The following is a 19,060-nucleotide window of genomic DNA, read 5'->3' on the forward strand; positions in this document are numbered from 1 at the left end:
CAAATATGGTTATGATTCCCCTTACTTTCCTTTCATTTACCTTTCTTTTCTTCCCTTCCTCTCTTTCCCTGTCTGAACAATTTAGTCCTAAAGCCATTTAGGGGCCCAAACAAGGCAGGTGTCCATATTTGCGCTGGGGAGGAGGATATGCGGTGATGGCCTTGAGCAAGCTATCTGAGCTCAGTCATGATGAGGGGAGTGTTCATGTGACACCAAAGGTGTCGGAGCTCAAAGGAGTGAGGTGGTAGCCACCTGCGGCTGGGGACAAAGGGTGTTTTTCAGGGACGTATGGAGTTAGGCAGTGGCTTGTATGGGAAGTCAGAGCCCAAGTAGGGGTAACAAAGCTGTCCCTGCAGAATTGGTAGCCTGGGATTGGATGTCAGAGTCAAGCAGAATGAAAAGTGCATCTGCATAGAAAAGAGGCTCCCAGTGGAAAGGAGAGATTGATTACCTGAAAAGACTGATCAAATAAGTATGTACATTAAAGATAATGACAACTAGATATTTCACTGTTAGAGATGATAATTGTAATATGGAAAAGAGAAAACTAGAATGTTTGGAATTAGAATTTCAGGTTTCAGTGTGAACTCATGGTTTTAAATAGATGGAGGTCAAGAAAAGACAGGAATTTTTAGACTGAAGGAGACAAAAGACATATGAAGCCCAAACGTAGTATGTGATACTGAACTAGATCCTTTTGCTATAAAGGGCATTACTGGTTCAGTTGATAAGACTTGACCAGAGTCTGAGACTTAGATAGGAACAGTGTATAAATGCCAATTTCCTAATTCTGATGGTTGTATTTTGATTGTGTAGGAGAATGTTTTTGTTTTTGGGAAATACACAATAATGTATTTAAGGATGATGGATGGGGCATCAGTCAAGTAAGCAACTTATTTTCAAATGATTCAGAAAAGTTTTTTGTAAAACATCTGAAACGTCCAAAGTTTATGATTGTTTCACAATTTTAAAAAAAATGCATTTAGTGAAAAGTAGTGCTGTGTTGTACAATATGTTGGGGACTTGAAACTAATATAACATTGTATCTCAGTTATACTTCAGTAATGTAAAAGGAGGTAATGCTGTGGAATTAAATCTCAATTTTAGCTCATTGATTTAGAACTCTGTTATTTAAATTTATTAAAAACGACTTCGGTTATGTTCTGTCACATTTTTTGCAGGATTATTGGCCAAGGAAAATCCATTTTGGAGATAGTGATGAATGGTTACACACCGTGAAGCAAATAAAAGAAGATAGTTCATTTACTTCAATTTATACACATCTGTGGAGAACTGTCCCTCGAATACATGATGCAGTCATGGCCATGGAGACAAGATTAGGGGAATGTTCAGTCCTTTTGAAAAGCCATGCCTCTAAAATGTTTGAGTGGAGGAGCATAATTTTTGATACAAGTAAACCTTATTTTTTATGAGTAAAGTAATGGTCAGTTGTGTGTGTCTGTGTGCATTCTCAAAAGAATGAAATCCTAAGGTATAAAATATCTGAGAATATAAACATTATTTTATTTTTAACACTCCTTCATTTCCACATAGTTTAATCAAGATTTTTAGTTGAGCATTAACAGGTGGATTTAATGAAAGTGTTGTTAGAACAAAGCCTAAAACAGTTGTGAACTTTGTTAAGCTGCAGCGGAGGTGACCAAGTATCAAGAAAACAGGATTGGATCAATTCTGTATTGGTACTACAGACAAGCAAGTCAGCAAGGGTCAGAACGTAAGAACAGAAACACATAAAACCCAAAGTAAGTTGAGCTACATGAACTAGGTTAGCTTGTAGCAAGTGTAGAATTCAGGGGTGAGAAACTGCAGACTGAGGAAGCGCATCTGCCGTAATGATCATTTTTACTTCTTTTCAGTATTTATATAACATTTTTCTTATCTAGTTGTATTTATTAATACTTCCAGAATAGTTTTAGATACTAATGGTGATTCTTGTATCATTCTTTATGTAATGGGCAAACTTCTCATAATACAAGCCTTAAAAATAATAATATTAGTTGTACTTTAAAGTATTTTCTATCTATTAAGTGCATTTAATTAGTTATATTACTTAAATATTTAATATCCTTTTTTGGACCTTGGTTTTTCAAATTCTGAGAATTTGTTTAGTATACTACTATTAAATTCTCACTGTTTTATTTTAAATTTTCTTACTGAATTTTTAATCACTTTTTAAAATTTAAAAAATATTTTTGAAATTATATAAGCTATATATATATAGAGAGAGAGGGAGACAGAGAGAGAGTGAGCGAGCACAGGTGTGCACTTTCAAAAAGTAATTTTATATATTCTTATTGTCCTCAATATGTAAATATCTGAGTTTGGACTCAAGTCTGCGTTACCTGACTTCAAAGTCATCCCCTGTAAACTTTCACTAGGCCTTGCTCCAAAGTACTGTACTTTATTGAATTTAAGGTGACCGTGAAACAACCAAACATAAGTAGCTGAGCTTTTGAAAAACATAGGCTTGTTTAATAGGAAGGGATTGAGGTAAAACTTTAGATTTATGAGTAAGTACCAAAGATATATTAGTTGGAACATGACATTTCTAAAAGGGGGAAACAGAAGATACAATATTTATTCATTCATCCTAAAGGTATGTGTGTCTAGCATTATGCTTATCAAAATAGTTGATCTCATTGACTAGTTTTAGATATAATTTCTTTAAAGCATTTAAATTTTTTTCACTTTAAGATATATATGTGTGTATATATATGTCTCATTCTTTTAAAGGTTCTAAAGGAAATTTGGAAAGATACAAGGCATTTCTAAGGAAGTATCGTAGGAGAAAGAAGATAATGGTATGATATTTGTTTTCATCTTCCTTGAAAAATTATATTTTCACAGAAAATTATTATAATTTCACAGATAAGCACTTGTAGAATTTTTTAAATTTTCCTGTTAGTCTTTTATTGTCTATTTGTGTTTTATCTATGTGTTTTTTAAAACAGCTAGACTCATATTCTTCTTTACATACTCAATATTAGAATGTTGGCATTTTCACATTACTGTAAGTTACTTGAAGACTTAATTTAATGCATACATTCCAACCTCCGGTTATTTAATAATTTATAATAACCTATACTTAGTAGTGCAGGTTCCATAGCAGTCCTCTTCCTTTAGAAAAAATTAACAATTCTTTTTGATTACCTTTAGAATTGCTTTGTCAATTTTTAAAAAAATCTCTTTGAGAGTTTGATTAGAATTATAATAGACTTTGAATTACTTTTAGAAACTAGTCCTTTTCAGAAATACATTCTAAAATTATATAATGTTAAAGCTATAAAGCCTTTAGTGGCACCACTCGTCTACCCATTAAATGTTATTTTTCAAATTTCAAAATTATTTTATTTTTTCCTGATTATGACTAAAGTAGTCATTTTAGAAAATTAGAAGAAATAGATAAGCAGTAGAAAGGATAAGTACCCTAATTCTATCATTTATAGATAAATAGCATGTAACTATCTAGTTGTCACTTTCATTTTTTTCTTTTCTTTTATTTAAAAGAATTTAGAAAATTCAGAGTAAATTATATATTTGTAATTCATTAAATATATTATGAAATTTTAATTAATAAATATTCTTCTCCACCATCTTAAAAGTAAACTAATGTAATAGCCTTTTGGTTAGACATTTAGGTAGTTTTCATTATTCACTATAATTTACAGAGCTGCTCTGAACATATTTGGAACTAAAGATTGTGCTTACCCATGATTATTTTCTTAAGATAAATTTCCAGAAGTGGAACCACGTAGGAAAAGAAATGTGAAAATCTAAGTGTTTTGATATGTATTGTCAAATTGTTCTCTAGAAAGGCAGTACCAATTGATATTTGTAACAATAGGGTTTGTGATTGATCTCTTACCCATTTCCTTGTTAACATTTAATACTATATTTTTTATTGTTTGCATGGTTGATAAGCATAAATGATGTCAGTTGTGTGAAGTTGATACGTGAGGTTTTTCTTAGTCTTTGTGTTTCTTTTACTGTGAATTCCCTATTTATGAAATTTGGCCATTTTTTTTTGCCTGTTCTTTTTTTTATTTCTAAGAGCTGTTTATGCTTTAAAAATATTAACCCTTTCAGTAATATGTATTTCTTTGTTGCTTTTTAAAAGGGTTTTTTTGTTATATAGAAATTTATATTTTTATGGATCTGTAATTTTCTATTGAAGTTTTCTGCCTTAAGTGCCATATTTAGGAAGACTTTCTTTGTCACAAAATCATACATATATTCGCTTGTGTTCTATTATTACAGATATCTGTGTGTGTGTGTATTTAATTCTTTAATGTACCTAGTGTTTATTTTTGTGTAAGAGAGTAAAGCATAAGAATTTTATTTTAGGTCATCAGTAAATTTGTGATTTTCTTCATATAAGTTCTAAACATTCCCTGTCAAATTTATTCTTAGGTATCTTAAATTTTTATTACTAATGTCAGTGAAATTGTTTTTCCATTATGTTATTAAATGGGTTATTGTTGGCATATATGAAACTATTTTTGATATATGTTTATTATTCAAGAATGCTAGTGGTTTCTCATCTTGTCCTTGATTTGGAAAGAATGCTGGTACTTTGCTATTAAGCATCATTTTAAATGTTTAGATAGCTATCTCTTTTCAGATTAATGAAATTTATTTCTATTCCTACTTTATTAAAGCTTTGTGGATATGATGTAGATTAGAGGTAGATCAGTTAGAGATCTAGATACAGGCATTGCTGTGCTCAAACACTTGAAAAAGAATCTTCATGGTTTGAAATGGAGAGGAAAATAATCCACTGTGATGATAGCAGAAGCTACTTTCAACCTTCAGTCTTTGTGGCAGATTACATTAATAACTTTTCCAAAGTTGAGACATTTTTATATTCTTAGGGTATACTTTTTTTTTGCATTACTGGATTTGATTTGCTATTGTTTCATGTGGATGTTTGCATCCATGTTTGAGAAGATAGGATTTTCTTTTGGTTTTGGTATCAAAATTGTATGAACCCCAGATAATGAGTTACTTAGCTTCATTTCTCTTTCTAGTCTGTAGACTATAGAGCATAGTAGTTATATAGAGATATCATTTGTTTTAGATATATATGGATATCGTTTGTTCTTTGGGTGTTTGGCAAAAGTCACTCTGAACTTCTGTTGATTATTATTTATATTTTGCAGAGGGTAGTAGGTTGGTAGAAAAGCTGTGTGGAAGTTAACAGATTTCATACATATCAACTTGGGTAGATTGTCAAAACATAATATTGAGTGAAAAAGAGCAAATTACCAAATAATAGGTACAGTTGATACCATTTCTTTAAATTTTAAGAACACATAAGAAGTGTTTATATTCTTTAAATATATGTACACATATATGTAAAAGTATGTTAATGGAATGGCAGGAATGCTAACCAAACAAATAATAGTGACTCTTTCAAGGAATGGGAATACATGAATAGAACTATAGAGATTATGGTAAAAGGGGAATCTGAACTTTACACTTTATTATATAAAGTTCACATTTTATTTTATAACAGTCATAAGAAAATACTAAAATGTCAACAGTAATCCATTCTAGGTTGTGGGAACATGAGAACGCTGGTAATTTCTTTTTTTATTTTTTAATTTTGAAAAGAATTTCCAAAATTCTGACTTTTGAATTTTATCAGATAACTTTTGAGGATCTATTGCAATGACCTTTAGGTGAATTATACTAACAAAGGTTTTAATACTGCTAAATGTGTTTTATTGATTTTTTTATTTGGACTTTAACACATATTATTTATATTTTTGTGGTATCTTTTCCAGGTTGTATGATCCTGAACTAGTTTTGTGTTACTATTACTGTGCTTCTTGAAAACTTCCAGTGTTTCCTTGCTTCCTGCAGAATAAAGCCTGGACTTTGAGATTAACATTAACATCTTTCTTTCTTTCTTTTTTTTTTTTAAAGATTTTATGTATTTATTTGGCAGAGATAGAGACAGCCAGCAAGAGGGGGAACACAAGCAGAGGGAGTGGGAGAGGAAGAAGCAGGCTCATAGCGAAGGAGCCTGATGTGGGGCTGGATCCCATAACGCCGGGATCATGCGCTGAGCCAAAGGCAGACGCTTAACGACTGTGCCACCCAGGCGCCCCAAACATTAACATCTTTCTAAATCTGACCCCATCCTCATTGATTTATGATATCTGTAGCTCTCAAGCACACAGCCTTCTTTCTTATCACAATTGATTTCATTTTCCCTAAATAATCTTTCTTTTTCTATTCCTTTGCATACTTTTTAAAAATGACAATAATGTCATTCCCTTGCCGTTAGCAGTCTGTTATCATTCTTCAAATTTGTTTCCTATGTCGTTTCCTCTATGTGTATTGTATAATGTGTGTGTGTATGTATATGATTTGCCTGAGCTTAGTTATTCCTGGAAGAAGTGGGGATGTGGAAATTAATAAACAATTTATCAACATGTCAAATGATCAAAAACTAATGTATATAGAAGGCTACTTATTCTCTGTGTAAAGTAGTATGGTGGACATAGAGATGCACCACCCATATTCCCCGTCAAGAAAGAATCTGTTGTCCTAGCTGCTAAGAGTGCTGTTAGTGGGGTACCCTTGTTGTCAGCCCCTTCGGGGTTGCTTCACCTACATAGAACTTCCTCTTCCAAAGACATACCCTTCCAGGAATGACCTACATCCATTGACTGATCGAGTTGGGGGCAGAAAGGCCTGGCTCTTTCAACCCAATGCAGGACACCTATAACAGGCCCTTTCTGCTGTAGAGCCCTTTTCAGAGTCCATTGAGGCTGTTAAACTTGTATCATAGCTGATTTCTCCAACTTCCCCATTATGCCTTTCCCCTTGCCTTCTGTAGATATTGATCCCAAAGGCACTCCCAGTAGACATTCTGAATACTAGACTCCACCTCAGAGTCTATTTCCCACTGAACCAAAAGTGCAATAAGTAATTTTATGTTTATTAAAGCCCTTATCTCCCTGTGTTTGTTTGTATATGTATCTGATTCCCCTCTTGAACTATGACTAGCCTGAGGGCAAGGATCATCTTTGTATTCCTACCATCTAGCACAGTGACAGCATTCTAGGCTTCAGCAGGAGGTACACACACACACACACGCACACACACACACATGCACACACACAACTGAACAAATTTACAAAATATAAACATTTAATTTAGAATTTTAAAGATTTTATTTTAAATGTTTTCCAGCTTTCAGATGAAATGGAAACAAAGAAGACTGTAGAGGTATTTAAAATTTCTGTTCTGTAAGATTATGCATCGGAAATATTATATAGGAATAAAGAATGTTTACAATAATATAAATGTAGCTATAAATATAGATGGGGCTCTAAGAGAGAGAGGTGGGAACAGGCGTAGAAGCTTTCTCCTTCTGCCTAGTCTTTCTTTATGGGTAGTCTAGCAAAAGTTCTTGATCATTTGAGTTGTCAAAGTTGGTTCTGAAATACGATTTTGTTTTGCTTTTGGATCTGGCATATGAATATGCCAGGGCTCTTAATTTGAGAGAATCAGAAAATAGGAAGATTTTTTTAGGTAGGATAAATAGTTTTCAGTTATTTTAATAAATAGAAGTAAAATAATTATGTTAATGATTTATGGTTAAATATTTATCTTTCTTCTGTAGTCCTGTGAGACTACTATACTGGAAAGGGTAAAGTAATTACGGTTGTGTGATATTTCCCTCTTTCTAGGGTTGCAGCTTCTCAGGATTCAAAACAAATGAGCTTACTCAACTACCCAGACATTTGGATGCTGAACGAATTTATCTTTTTATTTTAAAAGCCCATAACTTTGATGTATGTAAACATTATTTTTATTGTATGATACATTTTGAGAATATGGTTTAATGAATCAGACTTTTATTTAAAGCTATGACAAATTAGGTGATAAGCATGATTGAATTTTTGAGGGCATTAAGTCTGGCAGGAAAAGACCCGTGATGTTTAATACCTTGATCACCAGAAAATAATGTATTGGATTCTGTATCACTGCCTCAGGGGTCTGAGGTTGCTACTGTGCATTGTCTTGGCATGTGACTGCAACAAGTGTTTCCCCTTCCCTCTATCTGCTTTATCAGCTCAAGAGATTTTAGTCTGCTTATTTTGACCCCAGAATAGCTTATGAGAACCCTTCTCCACAACGCCACCTTTTTAAGCCTCCAAGTGTCTGGGAAATTTTTGAGTAGTATCCCTATAAGATAGCCAATTGAAAAACTGCAGGCATAGGACAATAACTAGATAACTGCCCATTGTTTGCCAAGGGTGGGGTGAGAGTTGGGTGGTACCTGATATTGATTTCCCCCTTAAATATTAGGTGGTCACCTAGCAAGATTTCTATTTCCTGCAGGCTTCAACAATGTTCCTTATACCCCAGGCAGATTCCTTCCAGATAGTTCTCTGGGATGGACATGGCCTTGGAATTACCTAAACCCCTCCTAAAAGGGGGCCAAGTCCATCCCTCACCTCCCCATTCCTCACCTCTCCATCCCTCCCAATCCCTCACCTCCAGCCTTCCTGTGCCTCTTTATTTCTCAACCCAAAATCCCTGTTGTTTTCTCTCCTACTGTAGTTCATTGGAAGGAGCATAATCAACCATTAAACCCCCTTTCTTTCACTCTCTTCAAGATGTAATGTTCCAAGAAGTAGAGTGTGATTGACCTGATTTGGATCTTCTGTTTACCCCTCAGTTAGGCAACTACAGAGCCCCTCAACTGACAACTGTATCTAGAATGTTTCAGTAATGATACTCTCTCTTATTTTCCATACTAATACAAATGTTTTTCAATTTTCTTTTATATTTTGTGGGATTTTGGTGAGAGTAAAGGCTTAGTTTCCCCCCTTTATATGATCACCTGATCCCATTTTTGCACAGGAAAACTATAGGGGCGCCTGGGTGGCTCAGTAGGTTTAGTGTCTGCCTTCACCTCAGGTCATGATCCCAGCGTCCTGGGATTGAGTCCCACATTCTGGGATCGAGCCCCACATTGGGCTCCTGGCTCAGTGGGGAGTCTGCTTCTCCCTCTCCCTCTGCCTCTCCCCCTGTTCATGCTCTCTCTATATATGTATCTCTGTCTCAAATAAATAACTAAAATCCTTTAAAAAAATTCTTAAAAAGAAAAACTATAGTTGCTAATTCTAGTTATGCCTGGATCATGAGCCTATTTGTTTCTCTGACTACATTTTCCACAATTTCCTCAGGAAAAAGGTTTTATTGTTATAAAAAGAAATTGATAGGGGCGCCTGGGTGGCGCAGTCGTTAAGTGTCTGCCTTCGGCTCAGGGCATGATCCCGGCATTCTGGGATCGAGCCCCACATCAGGCTCCTCCGCTAGGAGCCTGCTTCTCCCTCTCCCACTCCCCCTGCTTGTGTTCCCTCTCTTCCTGGCTGTCTCTCTCTGTCAAATAAATAAAGAAAATCTTTAAAAAAAAAAAAAAGAAAGAAAAGAAATTGATAAATTATTGTTACACAGCTATGAGGAATTATCAATATGGTTAATTTGGAGGATGCTGGCATTATTGAAAGAAATAGGGAAGTGAGGCGTGGAAGTAGATATGGGGAGGGGGTGGGTGGAGTATGACAAGCGTCTGGGTATATCTGGGCATGGATACCAGTGCTTTATTTGTTAATACCCCTACCTGATTTGAAAAAAAGAATTTAAATTGGCTTACCATAGCATGTAAAATGCAATGGTATTAAAATAAATAGATAATAAAATTAGAGTGAAGAGAGTATAAGTGTAGGAAAATAAAAATATCAGGAAAGGTTATTTCAAAGAAATGCTTATAGTTACAGACAAGAGATCGAACTTACGGATCTGGAACTTGGAAAGAGAAGGTTATACATTTACTGTTATGTGATTGAAGGTTTGGGAATCTATTGAATTGATGAGTTCACCTAAACCCATCTAAACACATTTCCATGCATACAGTCATTAATTAAGTTCCTTGGTGAGATAAAGTGTACATTGTCCTCTGTACCACCCAAAACAGAACTGTGGCTACAGGTGATGCTCAGTAAAAATTTTAGTGAATTAAATGAGTGAAAAATGACCTATGTTATGAATAAGAGGAGAAAGCTAAGCCACAGGCATACTGATATATAGGAATAGAAATTCAAGAGAAAATTAGAAGTAATTTTGTCTAACCTAGACTTAATGTTAGAACCAAGTTAGATAATCTAGGTTGTAAGGTATATTTACATTTACTTGAATCAAAAAATTATTACTAAGTGGGGAGGGGAGAGGAGAGAACCATTTAACTTTTTAAATTGGGTTTGGGGTTTTTTTAGCCAATTTTGATTTTTTGGTTGTTTTGACTAAATATTGATATACTTTAAAGAATTTGAAATTTTACTGAAAAAGGAAGCTAGTGATACTAAACATAACCAAACTTAGAATAGAAGCAATTATGCAGTTAGTGTACAGTTAAAATCATCTTTGCTTGAAATTTGCAAATAATTTAAACAAAATTATTCAGTTTTCCCCCTGTATTTCAATTTTCTACTTTTTTCTTTATGGACTTCACATACGTTCTTTGTAATGAAAAAATATTAAATCTAAGCTGTTAAGAGCTAAGTACTAAATTTAAGCTGTTACCAATGTACTCCATACTATAATTAGTGGCCTATGGAAGAAAAGTGTCCCCACAGAATACATGATAAGTGATCTTTTTGGTATAAAAGTCTGCATGATGTCTTTTTTGTAGACACATGTTAAGGAACAGGAATTCATGCCTATAGATTTCATTAAAGTAAGTCTTGAACTCTATTGAATGTGGTATTTAAAAACTTTTAGTAAATAAATAAGATAAAAATGATCTATTGAATGTACCCATTCAAACCAAGATTTATAGTCATGGAAAATGGATTTAACCTTATGTGACAATTTTTTATCAATTTCTTTAAGAGTACACTCTGTTTGGATGGGGTCTAGACTTATGATGGGGCTTGTTGGGATAGAATTCAAAGATATCTATCTTTAGTATAAAAGGGAAATTGTAGCATGTACCTTGAAGTTTGCTGTTCTTTGTCTAGCCTACACTGTCTTCTCAATAGCTATTAGGCAAATGTAATTTTTGAGTATATGAAATGTGGTTAGTGTGACTGAGATGAATTTTTTATTTTATTTCTTTTAATTTATACATAAATTTTAAAACTAATACTTGATTCAGTTATTGAAAACTTTGAATTATGGTTGGAGCAAAATCACAACTATGTATTTATGAAGTCTGAATACTGATCTAGTATTTATGATGAAAATTTATTGTTCAAATTGAGATGTGCTGTATGTATAAAATATATACAATATTTGAAAGACCTATTCCCACAAAAGAGTGTAAAATATTTCGTTAAGAATTTAATGCCCATATATTGAAATGATAACATTTTAAATATATTTGATTTAATAAAATGCCATTAAAATTAATTTCACTTTTTATTTTTATAAAGTGGCTACTAGAAAATTTAGTATTACATATATGGCACAATTCAATTTCTTTTGAAAAGTGCCAGTCTGTAACCACTGAATACGTACTCTTTATAAAGTCTGTTTGCATTAACATGTTTTATAAGGGATTTTAATTTGACCTCCATGTATCTTTTGTTCCATAGGAAAAGGTTTTCAGAATCTGGAAGACCCATTTTCTCTCAGAAGCCTCTATTGCTCTTTTACATGATTCCTTCTGGTGGTGGTTTCTCCATAAATTTAAGGTATGGTGTTAGTTTTTTAAACTTCTTTTTTAAAGTTGATTTGTGGCACAGTTAATTTTTTAGTAGAGGTGGCACTGGTACAAAAAAAAATATTTTTCTAGATCCTTTCACAGAACTTGGATTTTTAGTATTCCACACATGTTAGAAATCCTGTTAAAAATCTAGAGTTCTTTCAGAGGAGTTAAAACTTTAATATGGATTTCAAAGATCCTGAGTCTTCATTAATCAGAAAAAGATCAGTGAAATCAAGCAGTGTAATGAATAATAAAGTTGTAGCTTAACTTAGCACTATAATGTGCTGACAAACAGCTAAACAGAAAACCCACCGCAAATCAGTGACATTGAAGGAGGTTTCATTTGGAAAATTGTCTACAGAGTAGATGGAGAGAGTGTCTTTACTTGATTCAGAAAGTTAAAAAACTCTAATTAGGATTAAGAAGAGAAAGACATCTGGATATTTGGGAAGGGTATCTGGGAAACAATAAGAGAATGGAAATAAGTAGCACATGAGTCTTATGTTAGAGAATACGTGAGCCCAGAAAAAGTGGTGAATACCAACGACTGTTGTGTGGCTTCTGGATCTGGGACAGTGGAAGATAAGAGCAACCCCAGGGATCACAGTTTTACGCCTTAAGAATGTGTGCCACCCCATCAAGGAAGCCTGAAAAGAGACTCCACTCTCCACCTTTCCCCAGCTCAAATTACTCACACAAATCTGCTTATGGATTGTCACAGGAATTTTACACCATGAAGAAACTGGGTGTTAACCAGTTTTACATACAAACCATTCAGTTAGTGCTTTATGTTAGAATAAACTATAGGTTAGAATAACTCTAGGTTAAGAATATCTGTCCTATATTTCTGATATTGTTACAATCTCTGGATGAAGTACAGGAAACAGTATATCAGTAATACAAAGATAATTACTGAGGGAAATTTGTGAAATCAGGAGTTTCATTACCTTATTTTTTTTCTAGATCTGGATCCTGAATTTGTGTTTTTCCATGAAAACAGAGAAACATTACATTCCCACTTAAATCTGTTGAGATTATAAATAACAAGTTTTTGAAGGAAACATAATCTAGCAGTGTTCTAGTTATTGTCAGGCAATAATAGTATTTTATTGCTTTGAACAAACACAGATTTAACACAAAAATATTAATGACTCACCAAATTTATAAGATTATTTTTGGAATAACAAGGAATTAGAATTTTTTTTTTTATCATTTCTTTCTTTCTTTTTTTTTTTAAGTAGGCTCCATGCCCAGCAGGGAGCCCAACGTGGGGCTTGAACTCACAACCTTGAGATCAAGACATGAGCTGAGATTAAGAGTTAAGATTCTTAACCAACTGAGCCACCCAGGTGCCCCTAGAATTTTTTCTCTTTAATCAAACTATTCTCTAGAAATTAGCTTTCTGAAATTAAAATGTAATAATTTAGTAATAATTTAAAACATTAAAATTTAGTAAGATTTCTAGTGTCATGGTTTTTGACATGTTTTGAGAAGCAATATATTCAACTGGATCATTGCTCTGCTAGTGTTCTAGGGAACTGAAGGGGGCAGTTTGGGGGTCCAGATCAAATTGAAGCAAACTTTCCATGATTTAACTAGAACGGTTCCTCTTTCATCTGTTTAGTTCATTGCATTTTATCTCTGATTTTACTTCTAAGGGTTTTTTTTTGTTAAATATATATATATGATATATATATATGTAAATATATATATTAAAATGGTTGCAAAATACATAAATTCTATTTACTTTGGAAGAATAAATAATACTGACTTTATACCTGGAATATAGTAAAACCGTGTTCAATTTAGTAACCAAGAGTATAATATGAAAAAATATATAATCATACTCTAGAATATAACATGCTTCAGTGTGGTGGCTCTAAAACTTATTTCAGTAATTGTTATATGATTAATATAAAACCAAATTTCCTTTGTTTATTGCCCATGATTTAGTGGTAACTAGGTCTAGTAGAAAAAAATACTGAACTTGGATCCGGAAAATGAGAATTTTAAATCTAGTTTTCCCAAGTAGTTATTTTGAGACTTTGGGCTAGTCAAAAAATCTCTCTGAGCTTCACTTTCTCATCTCTAAAAAACAAAACAGGTAGAAAATAACATATACCCTGCTTTTTCCCCTAAGATTATTGTATTAAAGGTGACACGAATAAGACACCTAGTAAACTGTGAAATACTATATAAATGTAATATGGGATTCGATGTAATAGAGTTAAGAGATCTGGCTTTCAAAAACAAGTTTACCCACTTGTATATGATGGGACCTAGAATAGTTATTTACCTCTCTAAATCTTTCATAAAATAAAAAAATCACCTACTTTACATGTTTTTTGAGTTAAATGAGGAAGTACATGTAAAGTTGTTTGTTTATATGGAGCTACATATATAGTAAGTGTTCAATGGATGTATCTATCATCACCATCATCATCATCGTTATTACTATTATTATTATTATTATTAATAGAGAGAACACAGTGTTCCAAAAATTGATGGCCAATGTATAGGCTAATGACAAAAGTTTCCCTGATGATGTTTGACTAGAAGAGCTTTAGTAATGATATTGAAGTATGCTTAGTGTTTTTAAAAATTGCCCTTGGGACTTGGGCTCCCAAAAAAGATTCAGAAATCTGGAAGGCACATCATTCCCACCCATATAACAAAGAAAATCCATATAACCTATAAAATTACAACTTTTCTGAACTCATCATATAGAGTAGATTCAAAGCAAAGAATGTTACCAGGGAAAAAGAGAGTAATTGTATGATGATAAAGTGGTTGATTCATCAGTATAACATAACAATCCTAAATATGTATGCATCTAATAAAAATGCTTTGAAGCACATTTAATAAAAACTTTTAAAACCTCAAGGACAAATGTGAAGATTCATAAGTATACTTAGGTATTTCAATACCTCATTCTCAATAATTGGTAGACTATACAGAAAATCAGTAATGATATAGAAGACTTGAGCAACACTGTCAACCAGCTTAATTGATCTAATTTGACATTTATTAAATATTCCTCCCAACAACAACAGAACACATTAAACATTTACCAACTACTTTCTGGGCTAGGAAAACATCCTAATAAATTTAAAACACTGCAAGTCAAACACAGAATGTTTTCAGACCAAAATGGAATTATATTATAAATGAATAACAGAAAGCTATCCAGAAAATCCTCAAATATTTGGAAACTAAATAACACACTTCTCAGTAACTATGGGTCAAATCAATAGAAAAATTGGAAAGTATTTTGAATTTACTGAAAATACACATTAAAATTTGTGGGATGTGGGGTGCCTGGGTGGCTCAGCCAGTTAAGCGTCTGCCTTTGGCTCAGGTCATGATCTCTGGGTCCTGGGATCAAGCCCTACATCAGGCTCCCTGCTCAGTGGGGAGTCTGCTTCTCCCTCTGCCCCTCCCCCACTGTTCATGTAATCACTCTCTCTCTTTCAAATAAGTAAACAATTATCTTTAAAAAAATAAAATAAAATTTGTGGGATGTAACTCAAGCAGTATTTGGAAATTTGGAGGATTAAAATAACTATATTAGAAATAAGTAAAGTTCTCAAAAACTATGACCTCAGCTTCTGTCATAAGAAACTAGAAAAAGAGGAATGAAAGAAATCCAAAATAAGCAGAAGAAAAGAAATAATAAAGATCAGAGAGGCAACTAATAAAAGGAAAAACTGAAAAACAAAGAAGGAATTAGAGAAAATCAATGAAACTAAAAACTGATCCTTCAGGAATCCTAAAACCAAGGTGATTCCAGAGGAATTGGAAGTTTTAAAGTCTATTTTGTCCTATATTTAAGTATTGCTACTCTGGCTTTCTTTTGACATCCATTTGCATGATAGATGTTTCTCCATCCCTTCGCTTTCAATCTGCAGGTGTCTTAAGTCTAAAATGTGTCTCTTGTAGACAGCATATAGATGGGTCTTATTTTTTTATCCATTCTGTCACCCTGTGTCTTTTGATTGGAGCATTTAGTCCATTTACATTCAAAGTAGTTATTGATAGATATGTATTTGTTGCCATTTTATTACTTGTTTTGTGGTTGTTTTTGAAGATTTTCTCTGATCCTTTCTTGTCTTTCTCATGGTTTGCTGATTTTTTTAAGTGATATATTTGGATTTGTTTCCCTTTATTTTTTGTATACTTATTAGTGGTTTTGGCATATGGTTACCATTAGGTTTGCATATAACCTCTTCTGCATATAGCAATCCATGTTAAATTGATGGCTGTTAAAGCTTGAACCTGTTCTTCCCCCCACCCACATTTTAGGTATATTGTGTCATATTTTATATCCTTGACTGTTTTTTACAGAAATATTCATTTTTATTACTTTTGTGTTCCCTACCTTTATACTGTCACTTTGGTCTTTCCTTTCCACTCAAAGAGTCCCCTTTAATATTTCTTGCAGGGCTGATTTAGTGGTCACAAATTCCTTTAGTTTTTGTTTGTCTGGGAAACTCTTTATCTCTCCTTATATTCTAAATGATAGTCTTGTTGGATAGAGTATTCTTGGCTGCAGATTTTCCCCATTCAGCTCTTTGAATATATCATGCCACTTTCTTCTTCTGGCTTGAAAAGTTTCTGTTGTAAAATTTCCTGCTAACCTTATGGGTTTTCCCTTGTAAGTTACTGACTTCTTTTGTCTTGCTGCTTTAAATTTTTTTTTTCTTTATCACTATATTTTGCAAATTTAATTACAGTATGTCTGGTGTGGGTCTGCTTTTATTGATTTTGATGGGAGTTCTCAGTGTCTCCTAGATCTGGACATCTGTTTCCTTCCCCAGATTAGGGAAGTTTTCAACTATTATTTCTTCAAATAAATTTTCTGCCCCCTTTTTTCTCTCTTTTTCTGGAACTCCAATAATATGAATATTAATGCATTTGATGGAATCATTGAATTCCCAAAGTCTTTTCTTGTTTTGCATAACTCTTTTTTTCCTCTCTTTTGTTCAGCTTGATTACTTTCCATTACTCTGTCTTCTATGTCACTAATTCATTCCCCTGCTTCTGACATCCTGCTATTCATTTCATCAAGTATGTTTCTCATATCATTTATTGAGCCCTTTATTCTCCACTATGTTATTCCTTATCTCTGTGTTAAGGCTGTCACTCATATCTTCCACTCTTTTCTCAAGCCCAGTGAGTATCCTTATGATCATTGTTTAAATGCGCCATCAGGCATGTTACTTATATCTGTTTTGCTTAGATCTCTGGCTATGGTCTTGTGCTGTTCTTTCATTTGGGATAAATTTCTCTGTCTTCTCATTTTGTCTGTCCCTCTGTGTCTGTTTCTCTGTGTTAAGAAAGTCAGCTATGTCTTCTCCTCTTGAAATAGTGACTTTATGAAGGGGAGGCCCTAAAATACCCTGAAGTGCAGTGTCCCCTGTTCACCAGAACCTGGCACTTCAGGAGAGTATCCTATGTGTTTTGCTTATACCCTGCTGTTTTATCTGCATCACCTTTCCTTTCTGTGCAGTCATCTGTACTGACTCTGCCTGTTGTGGGCTGTGCTTCTTCTCTGTGGTGTTAGTGGGACTCAGGCAGGCCAGTTCTGAGGGGACTTGCCTGCTGGAGAACTTGGAACGGGGGCGGGGGGGTGCAGCAGTGTTAGCAAAATTTGCATTGGGCCTCTAGGCCTATGCTGGATCCCCCAAAGTGCTGCTGAAGCTGGGGACTGTGTGCCAGGGCAACCAGGAATCTAAGGCTGGGCCCATGTGATGGTGGCCAGGGGCATGCAGCTAGGCATGGTATGGTGGCTGGGCATGGCACACAGCAGCAGTTCTGTGGGCAGGGGCACACAGGCAGCTTTAACAAAATTTACCCTGGGCCCTGGGTCAAGGCTTAAGTGTCTTTATAGCCTTGCCTCCTGCAGGTGGTTCTGTATTTATGCTAGGGAGTGGGGAAGGAAAAGGCACCTGCCAGCTCCCTCATTTTTGGAGAAGTCCACCAACACATTCTGAAGTCAGTATGAACAGATTTGTCTCCCATTTGCCTGCAGCATTGTGTAAACTTGTCATTTTTATGTTGCCTCTTTGCATAGGCTGCTGTCCCTTTAAGGGTGGTGGTGACTCAGCTATCACTTGACCTCCGGCTCATCCAGTGCTGAGTCAGGTGACTTTTCAAGTTCCAGGCTCCAAATACCACTGGTGGTACAAACAGGAGGAATTCAACCCTTTTAGTTTTTAAAGCCAAACGTTATGGAGATTAGTGCCTGTTGTGAGGGCCCATTGCCCTCTTTAGGCAAGCGGCTCCCTTCCCCCTGAGGGCAGTCTCCCTCTACCTTTCTGACCTTCCTAACGTTTCAGATGCAGTTTCTTCTCTAAATTTAGTTGTGAAGTTTTTCTGCCAGTCTTCAGATTGTGCTCCGGTTTACTATCTTGTATGTGGATGATTATCTAGCTGTGAATGTGGCTGGGGAGAGCTTCGGAGCTCCCTACTGCACCATCTTCCCAAACTCATCCTATCAGGACTTTACTATAATATTGACATTATTATCTATACACTTCTTTTTTCTTATAAAATATTGACGGTGTCTTAGTTTAGCCATCGTGTCACAATTTTACTAGTTCTGGCTGTGGTTGTCACATCCTAGTAATGGCTTTAATTTCATACTGAGTTACTGATAATGATAGAGTTGGAGTAGATACAGGACAATAGAAAGTAATAGTCATTTATCGCCTCTACGTGACAGCTTTAATGCAGGAACCTTCAGTAACTCATCGAATGTTTGTGTGCTTTCTTTGTGCCAGGCATTGTGCTAAGTGCTTGAAATACAAAGTCAAACTAAACATGACCCTTGTCCTTATTTTACCATGCCACTTTAAGGTATGTATATTTTACATACATTTGGCAGATGAGGAAACTAGGACTGATTAACTAGCCCAGGGTAAAGCAACTAATGAATAACAAACCCAGTGTTCAAATTCAGGTCTGTGTGACACCAAACCCATGCTCATTCTCACTGTAGCAAATGACCTGCCTTTTAAGAATAAACTTACTGACATTATGTGCACAAATTCCAATTTTAAATTGTAATATTAGTGCTTTTAATTTCATACATGTTTTATATTTTAAGCCTGACAGAGAAAATCAAGATTTCTTGTTTGACAGAATTTCAGAAAGTTATGTGACACTTTTCATGAGCATCCCTGCAAGTCGAAAAGATGCATTCCTTCAGGTAAACATAGAAATTAACTGGTTACACAAAGCATTTTTAGAGCAAATGAAATTTAAAAAATAGTTATTTTATTTAAACATCTATTAGAACATATTTTG

At 34.3% G+C, this 19,060-nt stretch overlaps 1 protein-coding gene across 2 annotated transcripts in view; it reads left to right on the plus strand.

Moving 5' to 3' along the window:
• The window catches only part of FAM227B (family with sequence similarity 227 member B), a 192,318-nt gene that overhangs the window by 12,687 nt on the left and 160,571 nt on the right, over positions 1-19,060 (plus strand). Inside the window, exons 4-9 of one of the 2 annotated variants that reach the window (XM_019797863.2) lie at positions 1,182-1,413; positions 2,755-2,822; positions 7,225-7,260; positions 7,725-7,829; positions 11,640-11,738; positions 18,861-18,962. In XM_019797863.2, coding sequence (XP_019653422.1) covers positions 1,182-1,413; positions 2,755-2,822; positions 7,225-7,260; positions 7,725-7,829; positions 11,640-11,738; positions 18,861-18,962 — 642 coding nt within the window. The remainder of the gene's footprint in view (positions 1-1,181; positions 1,414-2,754; positions 2,823-7,224; positions 7,261-7,724; positions 7,830-11,639; positions 11,739-18,860; positions 18,963-19,060) is intronic. The other variant, XM_019797859.2, reaches the window with a different exon arrangement.

The sequence above is a fragment of the Ailuropoda melanoleuca genome, chromosome 5 (genome assembly GCF_002007445.2).
Source record: "Ailuropoda melanoleuca isolate Jingjing chromosome 5, ASM200744v2, whole genome shotgun sequence".
In the NCBI taxonomy this organism is placed as follows: Eukaryota; Metazoa; Chordata; class Mammalia; order Carnivora; family Ursidae; genus Ailuropoda; species Ailuropoda melanoleuca.